Raw genomic sequence first — 17,880 nt, forward strand, 5'->3', positions numbered from 1 at the left:
AATATACATAGATATTTAGTATTACTATTTATGGTCTGTTTCTGCAATTTTCAGCACTTTACCTGCTTATTTTAGGTTAAAGAATGATGAATAGTTTGCTTAAAAGAAATGTTTATCTATTACATGGCTTTTTTATGCTGAAACAGGAAATGTTAGTTATCTGATGCCTTTGCCAAAAAAAGTTTAATTTTGTAAGTTACCTGCATTTTATTGAGTTACCTATACTTAATGAAAATAACTCAGCAGCAGTTTGGTTGGCATTACTTGGACAATAAAAAACATGATTCATGAAAATTCATTAAAATGTAGAGAACTATATTTGCAAATGAACACTTCATATTTTAATTATAGGTTTTATTTCTCTCTTCTCCCCTATGTGGTTCAGGCTTGAGAGTTAATCTTGTAATAAATTGGCTTTTGACAGGTGGAAAACCCGAGCACTCCTAATGATGAGGGCATCACTCCCTTACATAATGCAGTGTGTGCTGGACACCACCACATTGTCAAGTTCCTGCTTGACTTTGGTGTCAATGTCAACGCAGCAGATAGTGATGGCTGGTGAGTAAAGTTGGGATGTTAAGAGCTAAAATGTTTTGGCCCTTCAGGGTGTCACAAACCTAAAATTTTGCATTACCTAATAGACCACTTTCCTCTGAATGTTACTGGAAAGAGTAGCAGTTTTATTCTTGGACACGTGTAGTGTGAGCATGTATGTGTTTCCAGGACACCCTTGCACTGTGCTGCCTCCTGCAACAGTGTCCACCTCTGCAAGCTATTGGTTGAGTCTGGCGCTGCCATCTTTGCTACCACCATCAGTGATGTGGAGACAGCAGCAGACAAATGTGAAGAGATGGAAGAAGGCTACATTCAGTGCTCACAGTTCCTCTATGGTAACAGTTTCTGCCTTTCTCTTCTTCAACCTACTTCCTACCCTACTACTTATTATTGATCATTTGTTTGTGTCCTTGCTCTACCAGTTATATGGACCCTTTTTCAACATTACATTTTAAGTAACTCGCATATATAATTAAGTAGTTCTTCAGCACATGCACATTTTTTTACTTTCCTACCAAACTGCAGTAACCAACAGGACAAGGGTTTACACAGCTTGTTATTCTAACTGAACATAAAATGGAAATCATAGCACTTTTTTCTTACCCGGCATGACTTCTAGACATTGAACTCTCTGAAATATGATATTAGGGAAGGTCTCAACTAACTGCATTTTTGCTTGAAAGGTAGGGATGGTAAGATGTGCTAATATGTTGCTAAAGGTTTTCACTTGAACAAAGCAGGTCACCTGATGAAATGTTTGTAGACTAAGACAAATTGATAATACAAGTAAAATCAGGTGCGTTTCAGCTTGTTTGGAGTGAAAACCTGCAGCCACACTGGACCCTTTGTGCATAAGATTGGACACCCCTGTAGTACATAATACAATACTTCTCAAGTCTTTTCCAGCACACAAGGTGCAGAAATTCACCACCTGGAGAGTATTTATCAGATCATGGGATAACAGTCTTAGCATTTGACCTTGAAAGAGTTAGCAATTATAGGATAAACCACAATAACAGTTACACAAAGTCACTTCCAGCACCCTAAGTGAGGTAGAGCATGTAACGTTAACGCCTTTCATGAGTGGCGTCTGTAACCAAGCTGCACTTACATGGTTTCGCACTTTGAAGGAAGAAAAGCATTGTTACATTTCAGAACAAAAACTCTTAACACATGAACTAACAAGGACAATGGTTAATTTTGATTTCAGCCTGACATTAAAGTACTGGGGAAAACGACTGTTCAAATGATTTGGTGTTTGACCAGTCAGCAAATTTCACTGCAGCAGTTCATGGGCTTTTAAAAGTCCCAAGAGTAGAAGTTAAAAAGGAGGTCAGAACTATGGGAAGATCCCAAAACCAATCCCCTTGCTGGGACAGTGGTTCACATTCAGAAAAAGTTCCTGTTGTGGGACCATTTATATTATGTAAGTGGTTTCACCTTCAGTTGGAACACATGCATAATAAACTCATGGTTTTGCTGTAGACAATTTTAGTAGATCCTGGACTGATTTTGTGTGTGTGTGTGTGTTTTTGCAGGCGTGCAGGAGAAGCTGGGAGTGATGAATAAGGGAGTTGTGTATGCACTATGGGAGTATGAGGCTCAGAGTGCGGATGAGCTGTCCTTCCAGGAGGGAGATGCCATCACCATCCTGCGCAGAAAAGATGACACTGAGACAGAGTGGTGGTGGGCCAGGCTTAATGACAAGGAGGGCTATGTGCCTCGCAACTTACTTGGGGTGAGTATTTACAGTTTTAGATTTTTTTTTTTTAGATCAATATACCTAATATGTGCACTAACTGAGCACCTTATGAAGTAGACCCACCTTATATCTACATTTATTGCCCATTCTGTCAGCTCCACTTACCACTCGCAACACACGCTAACATGCCAGCACCACGCCAGTGTCACTGCAGTGCTGAGAATGATCCACCACCTGTGGTGATCCGGACCACTGAAGAACAGGGTGGAAGGGGGCTAACAAAGTATTCAAAGAACAGATGGACTACAGTCTTTAATTGTAGAACTACAAAGTGCACCTGTTTAGTGGAGCTGATCAAAAGGACAAAAAATGTAGATATAAGGTAGGTGTACATGATAAAGTGCTCAGTGAGGTATTATTTTTTCTTATATAAATAAGTCCTAAAGTTCATAAACCACAGACTCAGACACTTGCATTCAGAATATGGAAATGGTTTCGTGTCTTAAAGCTATGGTTCTCAAAGCAGTCCTCAGGGTCACCCAGCCAGTCCTCATTTTTGCTCTGTTCCCGAGTGGTTTAGGTTAGATTTGAGCAAAAAATCTAGACCAAAGACCAGTTTGAGAAAGCAAGTTTGAAAAGGAGAAAAAAAAGTGTCTGAAAAGTGTTAGAAGTAGTTAGCATACTGCTACTACTACTACTTAATGATGATGATATTATTATTATTATTATTATTATTATTATTATTATTATTATTATTAATAATAATAATAATAATAATAATAAATGTAAAGTTTTAGTCCCAGTGTTGTTATTTAGCCAAAGCATGTTTGCTAGCAAGATGCTTATGCCAGTAAGCATAGTGCATGTCTACATTAGAACCACATAAGCATGCCTGTTATTTTAGATTACTTAACACAGTTTGAGGAATGGCTGTGATGTTTTTGGAGGGCAGATTGCACAAAGCTAATTGGAGAGTAGAAGTCCCCATTATTGTTAGCTATATTAGCCTCATATATCCAGAGCAAATTTTAAGAAGCATCCTTTGGACACAAAATATATCTTGTCAACGTTTGGGGTACAGGAAATATTGCTTTAAAGGGCCCATAACCTACACTTTCTTTTTATTGTCTTAAATATGTGGGTTTATGTACTAGCAACAGTCATAATTCATCTTTTACATTAATTTTATTATGTATGTAACTTTATAATTACATAGGCTGTTTTTTTACCATGCCTTTGACAGATCAGATTCATTAAGAAAGCAGTCCAAGCTAAAACACTCTAAACATAAATGATGATGGCTAAACTGCTTTTGGCTGAATAGGTGGATATATGTAAATATGTTGGTCTGTATGACGTCACAGAAATTCAAAACAAGCTCTTTTTGTAGCATAATTTCCATGCATAGACAGTATGGACTTGGAAGTGAGTAGTATGATAGCATACTTCATCGAACTCTTATTTTAGAAAAGTGTGGACAATTGGGTTTTATGTGACTTGGGACCTTTGTGCATGTTGGATTTTTATTTTATTTTTAAGAGCTTTTTTCTCTGTGTCTCCAGCTGTACCCTAGAATAAAGCCACGTCAGAGGTCCCTGGCATAGCTGACTGCAACTTCTTTGTTTGACTGACTGGACTGATGTCTAGGGGTGCAGGACCGCCACCATTTACCCCTCTTATTCTGCTCCTGCTGCTGGGGTGAAGCTGCTAAACAATGTTCCCAGACTGGGGGCACAACCGACAACACTACACACAGATATATATACACACACACACACACACACACACACACACACACACACACACACACACACACACACACACACACACAAACATACACATGCATACATACATATACAATAATAAAGGCCAAACAAAAAGCCTCAGGTCCTAAAATCTGCCCCATTACCCTCGTTACCAGGTCTCTATCTCACCCTCATCCCCCACCCTCCACTCCTGAAGACTTGGTTTCAACCGAGCATCATGTGACGTGTATCATAGCCACTGCACATTTCTCCATGGAGATCAAAGCACTACCTGTTTGGTTTTATAGCTTTTGTTTTATATCATCATTTCTGCTTGCGTTTTAATCTGGAGATTTTTAGCTCCTTATAGTTTGTTGAGGTGATGCTGGCACCATGCACAGCTGCTTTTGCTTCTTTTTTGCGAGCCTCAGTTTAAAGAGGGAATCTTTATGCTATGGATAGAAAGCATTTGTATTAAACGTCCTGTGTATTATGCCTATGACCTGAGAGGGAGCAAACTGGATATGTGAAGGCATTTTGATGGTGTGTTTAAAAAAAAAAAAAAAAAAAAAAAAGGAGGAATGAATGTATGAATGAAATGAGGTGAGCTAATGTGTACAAGAACAAAGAAGGTTATATGAGATGAGAACAGATTTATAAGTATATAAATGTATAGCAACTGGAACATGTTTATTACAGCGAAATAGTGGTTCATTTAATGTGCATTCAAAGGCAAATTCCCACATAATTCAGTTGTTAAGATTTAAACAAAGCCATTCTGAGTGGTTTGATGTGATATGTTTCAGTGTAGAGATGCTTGCCAGCTTTGATTTCTTTACAGTGGTGGTGATAGGAACCAGGAGTTGTGATGACTATAACACAAAAGCATCCATTTTCTTTGCTATCCAAAATGACCAGTGAACCTCCAGTAGTCTATAAAATGTTGTTATAATGGTAAATCTGAGATCTTTTGCATTTAGAAAACCATGCATATGCATTTCCACCATGAATGTATTTTTAAAATACATGTTAGGCTAAACTTTATCTCAGAACTACCATAAAGGCATCAGACAGTATATTTGTAATTATTTTGTGCATTAGCTTTCGGTGAGGCAACTTTCAGAAGCATTAAAGACTTTGCATGTCTGTTTACTGTAACTAGCACTGAATAATTCTGACTTGGTAAGTTTTTCTACAGTGGTGCATTTTAAATTAAACCACTCTGAATGACTTTATTTACACCTTGACATTTAAGTATGCAGATTTGTGGGAATCCCCTTTAAGCCTGGAGATTAAAATGCACAGTGTTATCGGTATGAGTGATCTGTACTCTGTACAGTGAGTGGAGTCTGAAACGTGTGCGTGGATGATAGAATGTTACAACATTCAGTATATTAGAATAATTTTAAAGGCTGTGTGCCTGAGGAGAGAATGGCAGTGAATGAGTTAAGAGTGGAAGATGTACAAACTGGTGTTACCAGTAACATTAATAGTAATAAAACTGGCAGTGTGAGGTCAAAGTGGACAATCCATGCTGTGATGATAGCCTAAGGCCTTGCCAAATACACTGCATTGGCTTGAAGCCTTGCTGGCTGTAAGCTTTTCTAAAACTTGCAGAACAAAAGGTATGGTTTAAATGCATATTTACATTGTTTATTTTACACTACTTTTTTAAACATTAAGTTACATTCCTTAGTCCATTCCTCCTCCCAGTCCTCTATAAAAGTCTTGTGAGCTGATCTTTATGCCCTGCCTAAAAGGCAGTAATGAGCTTTACCATGAAGTTCACCTGTAAATACTGTGAGGAGGCTTAGAGGATGAGACGTGTTGGATTCTTTGCCGAAAGACTTGCCTGCCTGTGCAGACCTCTGTATGGCATTCAGATACGAAAGCCCACACCTCCTGTTCTCTACATGTGCACAAATAAAGAGAAACAAGTCATGGGAAGACGTGGTGCATGGTCATTTCATTTTCTCTCCGATTGCAAATCATTTAAGTTTTATTATGATCTGTACATTGGTTGAATTACTATTATTGAAAATGCACAAAACTAAGCTGCACAGCTAGAAACCAGTAGTAGCAGCAGCCATGCTGAAGCCTGTTTTGTCAACACTTTTATATACAACAGAGATTGTAGATGGTTCATCTGTATTGAAGGGTAGCAGTATCAGACTGATATAATCAGAAAATGATATCTGATAGAAAAACATAATGAATTTGATTAAATCCCATAGCCAATCTATTCTGAAATGGTCCACATTCACTCTTTAAGAAGATTGTTCTTTAATAAAGACAGTCGTTTTGTATAGACCAACACTCGCAAGAATCATTTACTTGGTTAAAGCGTTCTTGTATTGTGAAAAGTTTTTTCAGATTGATGAAGAATGGTTTGTATGTTTTGACTTTGTAACAGTAGCAGAAGCTTTTTTACCAACCATTTCACATTGCAGAGAACCCTTTATGAATGCAAATGGTTTGTTCATGATTCTATATAGAATCATTCTTTTTGTTCTTCAAAGTTTCTTTACTAATCTTTTTAAAGTGTTCACATTGTGTTTGGTGTGTAGTAGTGTCTAAATAATGTAACCATTATAGTCTACTTTCAGATGCTCATCTTAGGAGACGTGCTTCAAAAATAAAAGAAATTAGCACAAACGTTCATCAGATCTATATTGGAAAGGGAAAAGTGATGTTGTGCCATGTCTCTAATAACACTGTCAGACAATATCAGAAAACACAAACAAGTATATCTAATATTACAACTTGAGCCATTTTGTAGCCAATGTCTGATGATTTGGGCATTTCATGATACTAACAGCTATTATTACGATCTCCATTACTTGTTTGCCTCTTTAGCTTTGTTGCCCCAGAGTAAAACTAAAGCAGCCAGCTTTGGACACCAACATGTCTTGGCTGATGAACTACCTTACCGTAGCTACTTTTCCAAAATGTGTAGCTAGATTCAATTTAGCTACTTTTCCAGAAAGAGTAGTGGCTACTTTTAACTGCTTTTTGATAAGTAGTGCACTACGTTTTAGCTACTTTCGCTACTCCCCCCATCCCTGCATTTGGGATAAGAGGGTTTTTTTCTTTTTGGTCCCTGAACTATGGCTGTAAGAGAGGTTTTGGCCAGTGTTTCCCAGTCCTGGTCCTGCAGTACTCCTATACTGCATATGTTCGTGTTTTCCCAACTTTTATACACTCCTGCCTCCTCTCATGATCCAGCAAGTCCTTGCTGAGTTAAAAGATGTGTTAAAGCAGGAAAAACACTAGAGCTCACAATCAAGGCAAGTGCAGGTAATGACTGGGAAATGCTTAATAATGAAGGAGGTAATGGTAGCAAGGAAAAACTCCAGGGACAGGACTAGGAGAGGTGAGTAAAATAACTAAAGCTGGAGGTCATCCTCTGGTTAGATACTGATGAGGGGGTCATCCCTGTGTTCCCAGGGCCCTTTCTGTTTTCTCAAATTTCTTGACAACAGCCCTGTGTTCCCCAGGCCCTCTTTGTAATTTTGGGAACAGCCCTATACTCCCAGTGTCCTGTGTTCCCTCATTGAAATTTCCATGAGAAATAACTTCTCGTGTTACCTCAATCATATTTCATTAACATCAAATTGAGTTATGTTCATACCTCTGGTATAAAGGTACATATTCTGATGTTATGCGTTATATGAAAAACAATAGTGATTATGAACGTGTTGCTTCTGAGATTCTCTTATTTTTAAAAAAAATGCTGATTAAACGTTTCAGTGAAGAAGAATTAGAATATATTCAGTGACAGGCAGCACAAGGCTGAAGGGGAAAAAACTAAGCATGTATTCCCTGCTGGTGGAAGTTAGTCTACCTGGTTTAATTAGTCACCCAGTATTGCAAAGCTGGTTGACCAGCATACCAGGATCCAAAACACGATCTATACTGGATTTGGTGGTGATCTGCATGAAGACCAAAGGTCACTGTGACTTGGATCGGGTGTCTGTGTTGGAGCTAAGCACTGCAGAGTGGTAGATCTCCAGGACCAGGTCTGGGCACCCTTGATATAAAAACTGATAACGGACTTGGTAAATAGTTCCCAGCGCAACGTCTCTGCTTATATCACTTATAGCCTCGTGAAGAAAAAGGTCTCGCAGTAGAAGTAGAAAACCTTCAAACTCAAACGGCCCATACGCGCAGCTTACTGTCAATTTTGAGGTTTCTGCAGTTCCCCTGTTGACCACTAGAGAGCGGTATAACACCGTGTTGCACGGTTGAAAAAAAAGCTCCGCATTATCAACTATTCCGCTTCAACGAAGCTGACATTTTAGAGCAATTTGTTATAACGTGTTGCGGTTGAAGAATGTAATGCAAGCTGAACCATTAATCCTTACTAGGGGGTGCGGGGGGCTACAGCTCTAATTCTGTGGATATAACCTAGTTTCATTAGCAAGAGTAGCCAAGAGCGTATTAACTTAAGGTGATCAGTCTGCATAGCAAGGAATTTGTCCTGGGGCTGCAGCATTACAGTCAAGAGCTCCCATTCAGCAAGTAGTACATTTTATAGTGATGAAAATCCATCGTTTTGGAAGATAAAAACAACCAGACCTGGGGTCAGTAAAGCAGCAGAGCTAAGCCACCCAGGGGGTTAACTGGTCTTTATACAGCAAACCCTACCAACCAGCAACTCCTAGTCAAAACTGCTTCAGTTACCATTAAGTGGTCTACTTCCCCTCAAAATAGCACCGATTTAAGTGTGGCTGTTGAATCATAACTATGGCCAGCAGCTTGCAATCAAATTCCTCCCAGTTACCCAGGGAACATATTTAAAGGCCACAACATTGGCCATTAGCACAGTGCACGTTTCCCCACTAATTAAGCAAAACAAACCTCCATTTACAGCCCAAAGTAGTTGATTTAAAAATATAGCTTGAGCAACAGTGCTTGCCAGGGTTATTGCCATCTTGAGAGCCACAAAAACCTCTCATGGGGGGGGGGTTCAAGTTAGTTACCAGCTTGCCAGACAGCACTATTCCCTATTCATACCTAGGTCACTATCAAGTTTGTCTTGGGTGGTAAGGCTCCCTGGAATCACCTGGACAAGACTGCACACCGTTTATGACTACCACTGCAAACCAAGGAGGAAGTGTGAGACACCACAACCAATTCCATGGGCCAAAGAAACTTTATTTCAGGTGTTAAAGAGCCATCCTCAAGACATTGCAGATACAAAATCCTTCAGACTGATGGAAGACTCATCTAACTTTAGTGCCACTAATGTTGGGCAGAGTGTGCTCCTTGATGCGGTTATTGGTTTTGGGAGAACTGGTGGAGGCATGGGGAGGAGTCAAGTGGGATTGTCGTGAAAGTGTTCACTTCTGCTCAGGCATGAGGTCGTCAATTGACTGGCCACCCTCTAGACGCTTCTCCATTTCTACAAGCAGGCCAACTCCATCCACCACCATCTGCACCAGTTCCACCTCTGAGAAGCCCAGTCGGTCTGCATTGGAGATGTCAAAGACGCCACCCACTGCAGCGGTGTCTACTCCACCTGGACAAAGGAACATCAAAGTACAAGGTCAAGACATTTTCCTCAAAAGTGAAAAACCAAACATTACACCATCTCAGTTGAATACAGTAGCTGCCATTTACATTAAACTTTGAAGGAAACAATGTTTGTGAAAGAGGTTCTCCCATTAGCTTACTCTTCAGATAGAGGTTGAATGTAGAGATAAAAGTTCACATGGCTATCAAATTACCAGTGAACACAGATCACCACAGGGTTCAATAAGAGTAGTCCATCCCAAACTTTAGCAGTTACTAAAGGTTGTATTTTTACACACATGTAAATACTTTACCTGTTCCACGCTTCTGAAGCCTCAGTTTCTTGAGGACCTCCCCAAACTTTTCATTTTTGCTGAGGTTGGGCAGCTTGACATGGACACCAGCACGCAATCCTGTGCCCAAGTTAGAGGGGCAAGTGAGGACAAAGCCCAGGTGCTCATTCCACATGAACTCATGACTCTTCTCTTTGAAGAGTCCCTCAATCTGTAAGGCAAATTCAACAGCATTTGTTACCTTGACATTTAATAGGTTCTCCTACATCCCTGTCCTAGGTTACACAACTGTAGTGGAACCCACCGTTGTAAGGCCTGTGCAGAAGCGAGTGAAGACCTCCCTCATGTTTCCACCCTTCTGCATGGAGATAACACGTAGGTGATCCTCCTCATTCACCCAGACAAGGAAGGTCTTGTCATCATTGTGCCTTAAAGCATTAAAAAGGAAAAAAAAAAAAAAAAAAAAAGTCAGGGCACTCAAGTACTGACCAACTATACAATAAACAGCTACTTAATAACAATATTAAGGGACCATATTTGCAGCTGGCCCCATGACCTTTGTATTGTTTGAGTCAAAGCCAGGGTAACACCTTATCCTACTCACCAGATCCCCCTGGCATCAGGCCAATCGCGAGCCATCCCAGAGGCCAAAAGCAGTGGGGACACGGGCTTGTCAAAGAGGAAGTGGTCATCAATCAGCTGCTGTTGCTCCTCCTCAGTCATGTTCTTCAGGGCATAGTACTTTCCTTTAAGTTCACCCTCCAGGGAACTTAAAGCTGTAAATCAAGAGCATTATGGCAGTATGGCCTGGACACCTTTAATATGACAGCACTTCAATTGTAATGTCTAAAAATAATAAAATGTTACTTCACATTACTGCTTAATATATTCCACACTTGAACCCCCAGTCACTTAATTTTCCCACCCACCATACAAAGCAGTCATCTGTTAACCATGTTTTGCCTACCCTCAACAGACAGATTTTCAATTGCGCGTCTCTCTCCACGGCTGCAGTGGGGGGGCAGGCAGAAGCCGCGGATGCTCCTGCCAGTTCGCACTCTAGAGCTCAGGACATAGTTGGGGTCAAGGTCATCTCCACCCTATGGCAAATTGATTAAAATGACTCCACAGTCCAATAAACTGGCAGAACAGACTGAAAACCGGACAACTGACAAGCATGTACCTGAAGGTTTTCTGGGTTCAGGTCAGTCTTGTGTTTGTCTGTGGGCTTGTAGCCTCCATGGCGGTCCTCAATGACTGGGTCCAAGAGATCTTTGAACACTTCATACGTTTCTTCATCTCCAGCAACACAGCCCACAGTCATGATGAAAGGGTGGCCTGGAATTAGGTGAAGAGCAAACTAATGTATCAAAACATGTAATCAGTTTTGGGGAGTGGGACAGGCTAATTAGCTCAGAAGGTGCCAGGACTAAACATTTGCCATATGTCTGGACTACGGGTCATCACCAAGGGGAGGCCCATTGCAGCACATGTAGGCAGATTCAAAAGTAAACCAAAGCTTCACTGCTTAAGTGTTTACAGATAATAGAAATGCTGGTGGGAAGACATCCATGTCAGATATACAGCACCAACTGTGGGGCAAGGTGCATTAGATTATATGTCCCTGTTTGCATACACAAGAGGCCTGCTTAAAGTTATGCTGGAATCTTTACACAGATTTTTATTCACAGACTGATTTAAAGTGGCATCATTAGAGCCAAAGAGTGCAAGAAGGGCTTACTGAGGGATCCCAATAGACAGGGGTAGCAGGAATTAACAGCCAACTGGGAGCTTTTACCTGGGTTGTCCACCCCAGTCTGAATTACGTCGTCCAGCGTGAAGCCGCTGGGGGTTTCTTTGTCCCGCAGGTTTGCGTACATCTCCGAAGTGAGCACCTTGGCCATGTGGTTGTTGTGCTGGCTGAGGTCAGGGTACTCCTGCTCCGCCGTGTAGTTCATCTTCAACTTGTTATGGCTGTTTCCGAAAGGCATGGTTGCTTCGAGTCTGGTGGAGAACAAGGAGCGTTTCGTTAGACGCGGTCGACATCAAATCCGGTCGCGCACATACACGAACAAAGCTTTCCCCTTCAGCCGCATTAGCTGTGACGTAACGGAATTAAATCGCGCATTTTACGCAACGACCGAGGCGCCGGAATCCGCAGTTCATTTGATTGGTCTCGTTACTGACCGCAGCGCAGCACCCGGGGCTGTCGTTACGGGCACGGAGTTGATTTACACGCAGAGTGCTGTGCAAATATGATCAAAAATATGATTAACTCCTGTCAATCATCGTCGATACAAACAAAAGGGTCTCGACGCAGCCTGCGTGCGCGCACACGCGCGCAATGCGCAGCGCCTGTGAAAAACGCCTGAAGACCTTGCAGATGAACGGAAGACACTGCAAGGTCGTTTCTGATGGGTTGAGGGAAAAGCGCCCAGCCTTGCGCCCGTTTTAAGGTTATTTCATCTAGTGCCGTCACAGAGAGAGATGGAAACATTTAATCCATCCATCAGCGGTTTAGAAAAAACATTTGAGCTTTCCAATTTGATACAGAACACTTCAGCCTAAGTAGCTCCTTCCTTCTCCAGAAACAATTCAAACAGCGTTTACGGACTATCGTCGTTGAAAAAAACAAAACAACTCGTATATAAAATATGCAAATGACTTAATACCCCAAAAATAGAGGAGGGGAGACGGGAAACAAAGACAGCCCCCCTACCTTTAGTGGAGTTTCTTTGGGAAAGTGACAGCTCTGCCTCCTTCAGTTCTGGAGTGACCGCACCGCCACTGCTAATGGTGTCCGGCGCTAAGCCGCTTTGCGCTGTTTTTATACGCCGCCCGAGCTCCTTTCTGATTGGCTGCTATTTGAGTCCATTCATTCTATTGGAAGGCGGGTCGCGTTCGCGTCCAGCGGCAGCCGGCGATTGCTTGCGTGGGTCACGTGCCTGTTTCCTTGACAGCGCTGTGATGGAGAGCGAGGCCGGACGGAAAAGAAGGAGACTCTGCTGGCGGCTTCATAACGGCGTCCTGGTGCATTACGAAGAAGGACAGCAGCGATGGTACTTCATCTATTTCTGTTTCGTGGTGGATGAACGAGTTAAGAAGCTACACGGTGTTTCTCACAGACGTCAGACACCATATTTATAAGACTTGTTTCAGAGCAAGAGCGGAATGGCCGTTACAGCACTCAATCCCATTCGCTTAGCCTGCTCGATAATGCAGATTCAATTCTGTCAAAATTTATCAAAAGACCAGCTCCAGCCTGATTTTAAGAGGCCTATGTGTCGACTAAAGACTGGGTTTGTCTTGGCAGAGGACATTTTGTGACTGTACGTTTTCTTAAGAACCAGAATGAGCCTGTGGTTGTGTTTACATATTGAGAGGCAATGTTTTCCCTTTCCACCCCTTAACACAAGCAGTTAAAGAGAAATGGTATTCCCATCAGACTGTGTTTCATTACTCCTTTCAATTATGCATCATTACTTGCGAATAAATTAATGAGCAGGTCAGGGGACCAGTCTCAAAACAAAGGCCTCATGATACTCTGCTTTGTCTACCCACTGGCTCTGAAACACTATCTCCTCAGACCAATCACTGCCGTTGGTGCTCTGGTAAGATCTTTGCCTCAGGTCCTGTTTTTGCTTCATATGATACTACAAGGCTTTCATCGCAGGACGTTTGTGGAACTCAAAGATCCTTGAGCGTCCCTGAAGGCCGTTTACACTGGTGGCAAAGAAGCCACTCCTGCATGTAAAGCTTCTGTTCACTTTTGGTGCACAATAATGCTGCCCTGTTCATTGCAAGAGACATTCATTGTTAACATAAAGTACAAGTGACATGCTGATTTTAGACATTGTGTCTGCTTGGCTCATAGCTCATTTCTATCCTTAGAAAGTTTGCAGGATTAGGCAGTGCACACTGTTTTCTGCAATAGCCAACTCTTTTGGCTCTCGCTAAAACATCTTGCTTCAGTTACTGGGCCACAGACCCTCACTGATCCTAGTGGGGAAAAAAGGAAATATACTTTTGTTCTTCGGCTTAAGGTGGTTGCCCTTGGTTTGAAGGAGGAGTGGGTGCACAGTAGACTCTTTTAGTGAAGTGGAAACAAAATATTTGCCATTGCTAGAGGAAGATGTGCAGACTGTGATGCCAAAGAGCAGAATATTGTTCATCTGTGTCTATTTTTGAGAGATATGTCTTTGTAGCCTTTTGGTGGTCTGTTAGTATGTCTGTATGCTGTTTCAGAGAGGAGTGTGTAGGTGTGTACTGTCTGGAAAGCAGCCTTTTGGTGGAGACTGTGCAAAACCATTAAAATATGTTGATATATTCTTTTACTTTACAGAATGAATCTATGGTCATAGCAATGGTGACATAACTCTGAGAATCTCACCTGCTTTCATTTAAGGTCTACATTTAGAATTATATTTTGCAGAAGTTTTTTTTAAAGGATGTAGATTTTTTACTTTTTACTTAGTTGGCAAAGTGATTGAGATAACTAGAGGGTAACAATGGCAGTGTAATTAGTATCTGTTTACATGATGGATATTATATTTCTCTCCTACATTTCCATATAATATGCCATCCAAAATGATGCCTGTGTCGAAATTCCAGCCTGTATTTCTACAATGACTGATGTTCCTACATACACTATGTGTCCGAAAGTGTTCAGACACCCCTTATAACCTGTGAATATAGCTTCTGTATTGTGCATCCATTGCTGACACAAGTGTTCACTTTCGCACACACCTTGTATAATCCCTATAGAAAAGCATTGCTAATTGAATCTGATGCTCAGGAACAGCCGCATAAGAGCCTAGGATCACTTTGTAGCCTGAAATCTTGTAGCACTAGCACCAATAGTTCTTTGAGCAGGACTGGCAGAGCCAGTATATACCAGACTCCCTCTTAGGCAATTGCAAGTAGCACTGAAGCCCCAGGCTTAAGATGTTCTTTTATGACTGTATTTTTTTAGATTCAGGACCAAGATAATTGCTTTAGAAAAAGGGGGCCATATTGCAGCCTCGGAGGATCCATGTTCTTGTGCTTGTGCTACAGTTCTGTTATCATAACCCTGCTGACACTGTGCTTCTCCATCTGAGTAGAAGGGCAGCTCAGACAGCCGCAGCTCAGATTTGACTGAGGTGACATGAAGGGTGTGAGTGTGGAATGAATGCTGATGCCTTTTTTGCAAGCCTGCAGCAAAGCCGTGTGTGTGTGTGTGTGTGTGTGTGTGTGTGTGTGTGTGTGTGTGTGTGTGTGTGTGTGTGTGTGTGCGCGCGCGCATGTACTCTGCCCTTGCCTTTATGTTTTGCTCAGGAAGATGCACACTGGAGGAATATTTAATGAAGTCAACAACTCTGTTGGACACTGAAGCCAACATACTTCATCTGACATGCTCAGAGGGAGAACACAGAGGAAATGAAATGGCTTTCTGCATAATGTCCCTCAGGCCTTTACCTGTATGTGAAAAATGCTATGACAAGGAAATGACAGTCATCTGAAGCCATTTTGAAGATCTGAAGGAGGTGCAGTCTTTTCCATCATGCTACTGGAGGTAGCCATTGGTGAATGAGATTTCATGTAGGACATGAACATTCCTTCTACCTAATTAATACATCTCATGTCATCAGTGTGTGCCTAATGCCTGTTTCAGCTGCTTAATCTGGGTCCATTAGTAAATTATTAGTCTAACTAGCATACTCACTGCCCAGCTAGCTAGTGTTAGCTCAGCAGGCTTGATAACTAAAAGCACAAATTATTTAGAATCCTCCTTCAAATGACATCAATTGATAACATAAAGCTCTTAAGCTTTTCTCATCACGGGACTAAAGGCTCTTCATACCAAATATGATTTTTTTTGGCCGAAAAAAAATTTGTTTGAATTTTTAGTGCAGTGGGAACTTCACACCAAGTCCAAACATTTTTTTGTCTGAACACTGGAAGATGACAAAAGAGGAAGAAGAAATAATTTCTTGAGAAGCAGCAGTGAATTATTAATTCTCTAAGAACTGCAGTTAAATGATGCACACATTGGATTCACTTGATGCTACAGAAAAGATAACACCGGCAGTTCCACCACCTCATAAAGAGCTGAAGCTAAATAATGTGCGATTCTGAAGATATTTCTGTATGTCAGGTGGTTGGCCGAGTAGTGACATCAGTGTTGTTTTCATCATGGCAAAGGATCAAAGTGAGCAGTCAACAGAAAGCAATCAGTTAAGCAGTAATAGTTAAGTACATTTCACATATGTACAGTTAACCCATTTTTATTTCTGCTTGTTTGAGTTCAAAACGTCAGTCCTAACAGGCCAAAATGGATAGCTGACAGCTAGCTAATGAACTACAACACTTATTTCACAACATTATTGTTGTGTTTATCTCTCACATAAACCACACAAATGCACATGGGTGAATGAGTTCCTTCTCAGATAAAACTACCACCCCACTTACACTTGAAAGCAGCATAGCAACATAGGCTGTAAGCTAACCAGCACATTTGTAGACTGTTGCTTAATGCTACACTCAACAGAAGCAACGTGACTTTTTTTTAATGTCAGCTGTAACTTACCTTAGCATTGTGTCATATGGCTGTGTCGTAATTGCTTGGACAGTGCAAGACAAGGACTCAGGACAATTTGGTTACTATTATACAGTTCGTTTATATGGCCAGTTGTCTGGTAAATATGGCCACTTACTCTTATGACCTGAAATGCAGAAACCAAGTGGTGCCGTCTAGAGGGACTTTTTAAATTGCTCAGGAAGGAGTAGGAGGGACACGCTGATGACATCAGATAGCAGAGAATGGATATGTGATGGATATGAGAATGGAATGCGGTTCTGGAATCAACGAAGATATGTTTATCCAGAAACATAAGCTATTCAAAGAAATCACGTTGACTGGCAGCCATGTTGTTCCCCAAGCCTTGCAAGCAAAGGAAGTACTGCAAATGAGATGCTTTGTGCTAGCTGCCTCTTTTGCATTGCTCTAGAGTGGTTGTAATTCTTGCTGTGCACGCCTACCCAGTCATTTGTCAGTGGCACTGGTGAAAAGCTAAATCAGCTCTAATGATATTGACTGGAAAGTTGAGAGGAATGAAGAGGCACTGCACATTTAGATGGAGCCCTTAAAAACACTTGGTTCTTGTTGAATTGGTTCTTTGAAAGTAAGATGAAAGCATTATGACTGTCTCTCCATTCTGGCAAATGTAGGTTATGTTTGGTCTGTGGCACACTGCTTACAACCAGGCTGTCATTTCAGATCAGTGCTACACAACTTTGCTCAGCAGAGGGTGGAGGCTTATGATTAGATGATGGCAACGTGATGAACTCTGCCAATCAAAAGTTTGATGTTTTAGTGGACAGACAAAACACAAAAGGAGCACTCTAGCTTAAATATGGCATGTATTATAGTATTTGTCATTATGAAATAATTATGTAATATTCAATTGCCTGGGATTGCATCCTTCAGCTTCACTGGTTTGACTTCATAATTCCACATCCTTTATGTGTTTTCACTGTTCTGTCACTACAGTACCCAGCATGCATTATGTAAATAGACTGTGCAACCTCTAGGAATCTCTTCACAGCCATGATGAAATACTGGCAGCAAGCGTAGGCTAGTAAACACAGAAATGATATTAGCTATCTGGCTTTTCTTCTGCCAGCAAGGGAGAAAATATTTCTTGTAGTTTTGCTTGTGCCTTGCATTAGTGGTTTTTTACATTTCATCAAACCTTTTTGATGAGCAGTGTGGGGGTCTAGTCATTACTTCTGTGCATTAAAATGGCTGAGTCAACCAGATGTCCCTGATTTCCCTCTCTATGCAGCTCCCTTCCACCTCAGCTCTGCTAGCTAATGCTGGACTGAACCGAACACATGATCCACCTGTAGCCAAGCCTGCGTGATGAACTGTGCAACAAAGCAACTGCAGGTTTATACGCACACATTCCCGCACACAGAAACAGGGCTCACAGCATTAGGCTTACAGAACCCTAAACGGGGGTGTCAGCATGTGTCAACAGCATTAACTATATTAAATTCATAATCATGGTATGTGATTTGTGGTTTTGAA

The 17,880-nt window shown here is 41.3% G+C and overlaps 2 protein-coding genes across 9 annotated transcripts in view; one reads left to right on the forward strand and one right to left on the reverse strand.

The window, feature by feature from the left end:
- The window catches only part of ppp1r13bb (protein phosphatase 1, regulatory subunit 13Bb), a 63,050-nt gene extending 57,101 nt beyond the window's left edge, over window positions 1–5,949 (forward strand). For all 8 annotated transcript variants that reach the window (XM_017710472.2, XM_017710470.2, XM_017710473.2 and 5 more), the window contains 4 exons: window positions 425–558; window positions 724–890; window positions 2,094–2,293; window positions 3,820–5,949. In XM_017710472.2, coding sequence (XP_017565961.1) covers window positions 425–558; window positions 724–890; window positions 2,094–2,293; window positions 3,820–3,861 — 543 coding nt within the window. In that variant the 3' untranslated portion in view covers window positions 3,862–5,949. The remainder of the gene's footprint in view (window positions 1–424; window positions 559–723; window positions 891–2,093; window positions 2,294–3,819) is intronic.
- A 3,189-nt stretch (window positions 5,950–9,138) lies between these two features.
- On the reverse strand, window positions 9,139–12,685 carry ckbb (creatine kinase, brain b). Its single transcript, XM_017710468.2, has 8 exons — window positions 12,529–12,685; window positions 11,608–11,813; window positions 10,993–11,147; window positions 10,777–10,909; window positions 10,414–10,585; window positions 10,114–10,237; window positions 9,831–10,020; window positions 9,139–9,523 (listed from the first exon to the last, which is right to left on the reverse strand). Exons 2-8 carry the CDS (start codon window positions 11,798–11,800, stop codon window positions 9,345–9,347), a joined length of 1,146 nt encoding a protein of 381 aa, XP_017565957.1. The 5' UTR covers window positions 11,801–11,813; window positions 12,529–12,685; the 3' UTR covers window positions 9,139–9,344.
- Between the last annotated feature and the right edge of the window lie 5,195 nt (window positions 12,686–17,880).

Source organism: Pygocentrus nattereri, chromosome 4, assembly GCF_015220715.1.
Source record: "Pygocentrus nattereri isolate fPygNat1 chromosome 4, fPygNat1.pri, whole genome shotgun sequence".
Taxonomy (NCBI): Eukaryota; Metazoa; Chordata; class Actinopteri; order Characiformes; family Serrasalmidae; genus Pygocentrus; species Pygocentrus nattereri.

Bases quoted from the DNA above. Each gene is read 5' to 3' on its own strand.
- ckbb (XM_017710468.2), bottom strand. From the start codon at position 11,800: ATGCCTTTCGGAAACAGCCATAACAAGTTGAAGATGAACTACACGGCG. The intron at 10,238-10,413 runs GTGAGTAGGATA...TAATGCTTTAAG, and splicing joins CCTGATGCCAGGGGGATCTG to GCACAATGATGACAAGACCT. The intron at 9,524-9,830 runs GTAAAGTATTTA...TCCTTTGTCCAG, and splicing joins GCTTCAGAAGCGTGGAACAG to GTGGAGTAGACACCGCTGCA.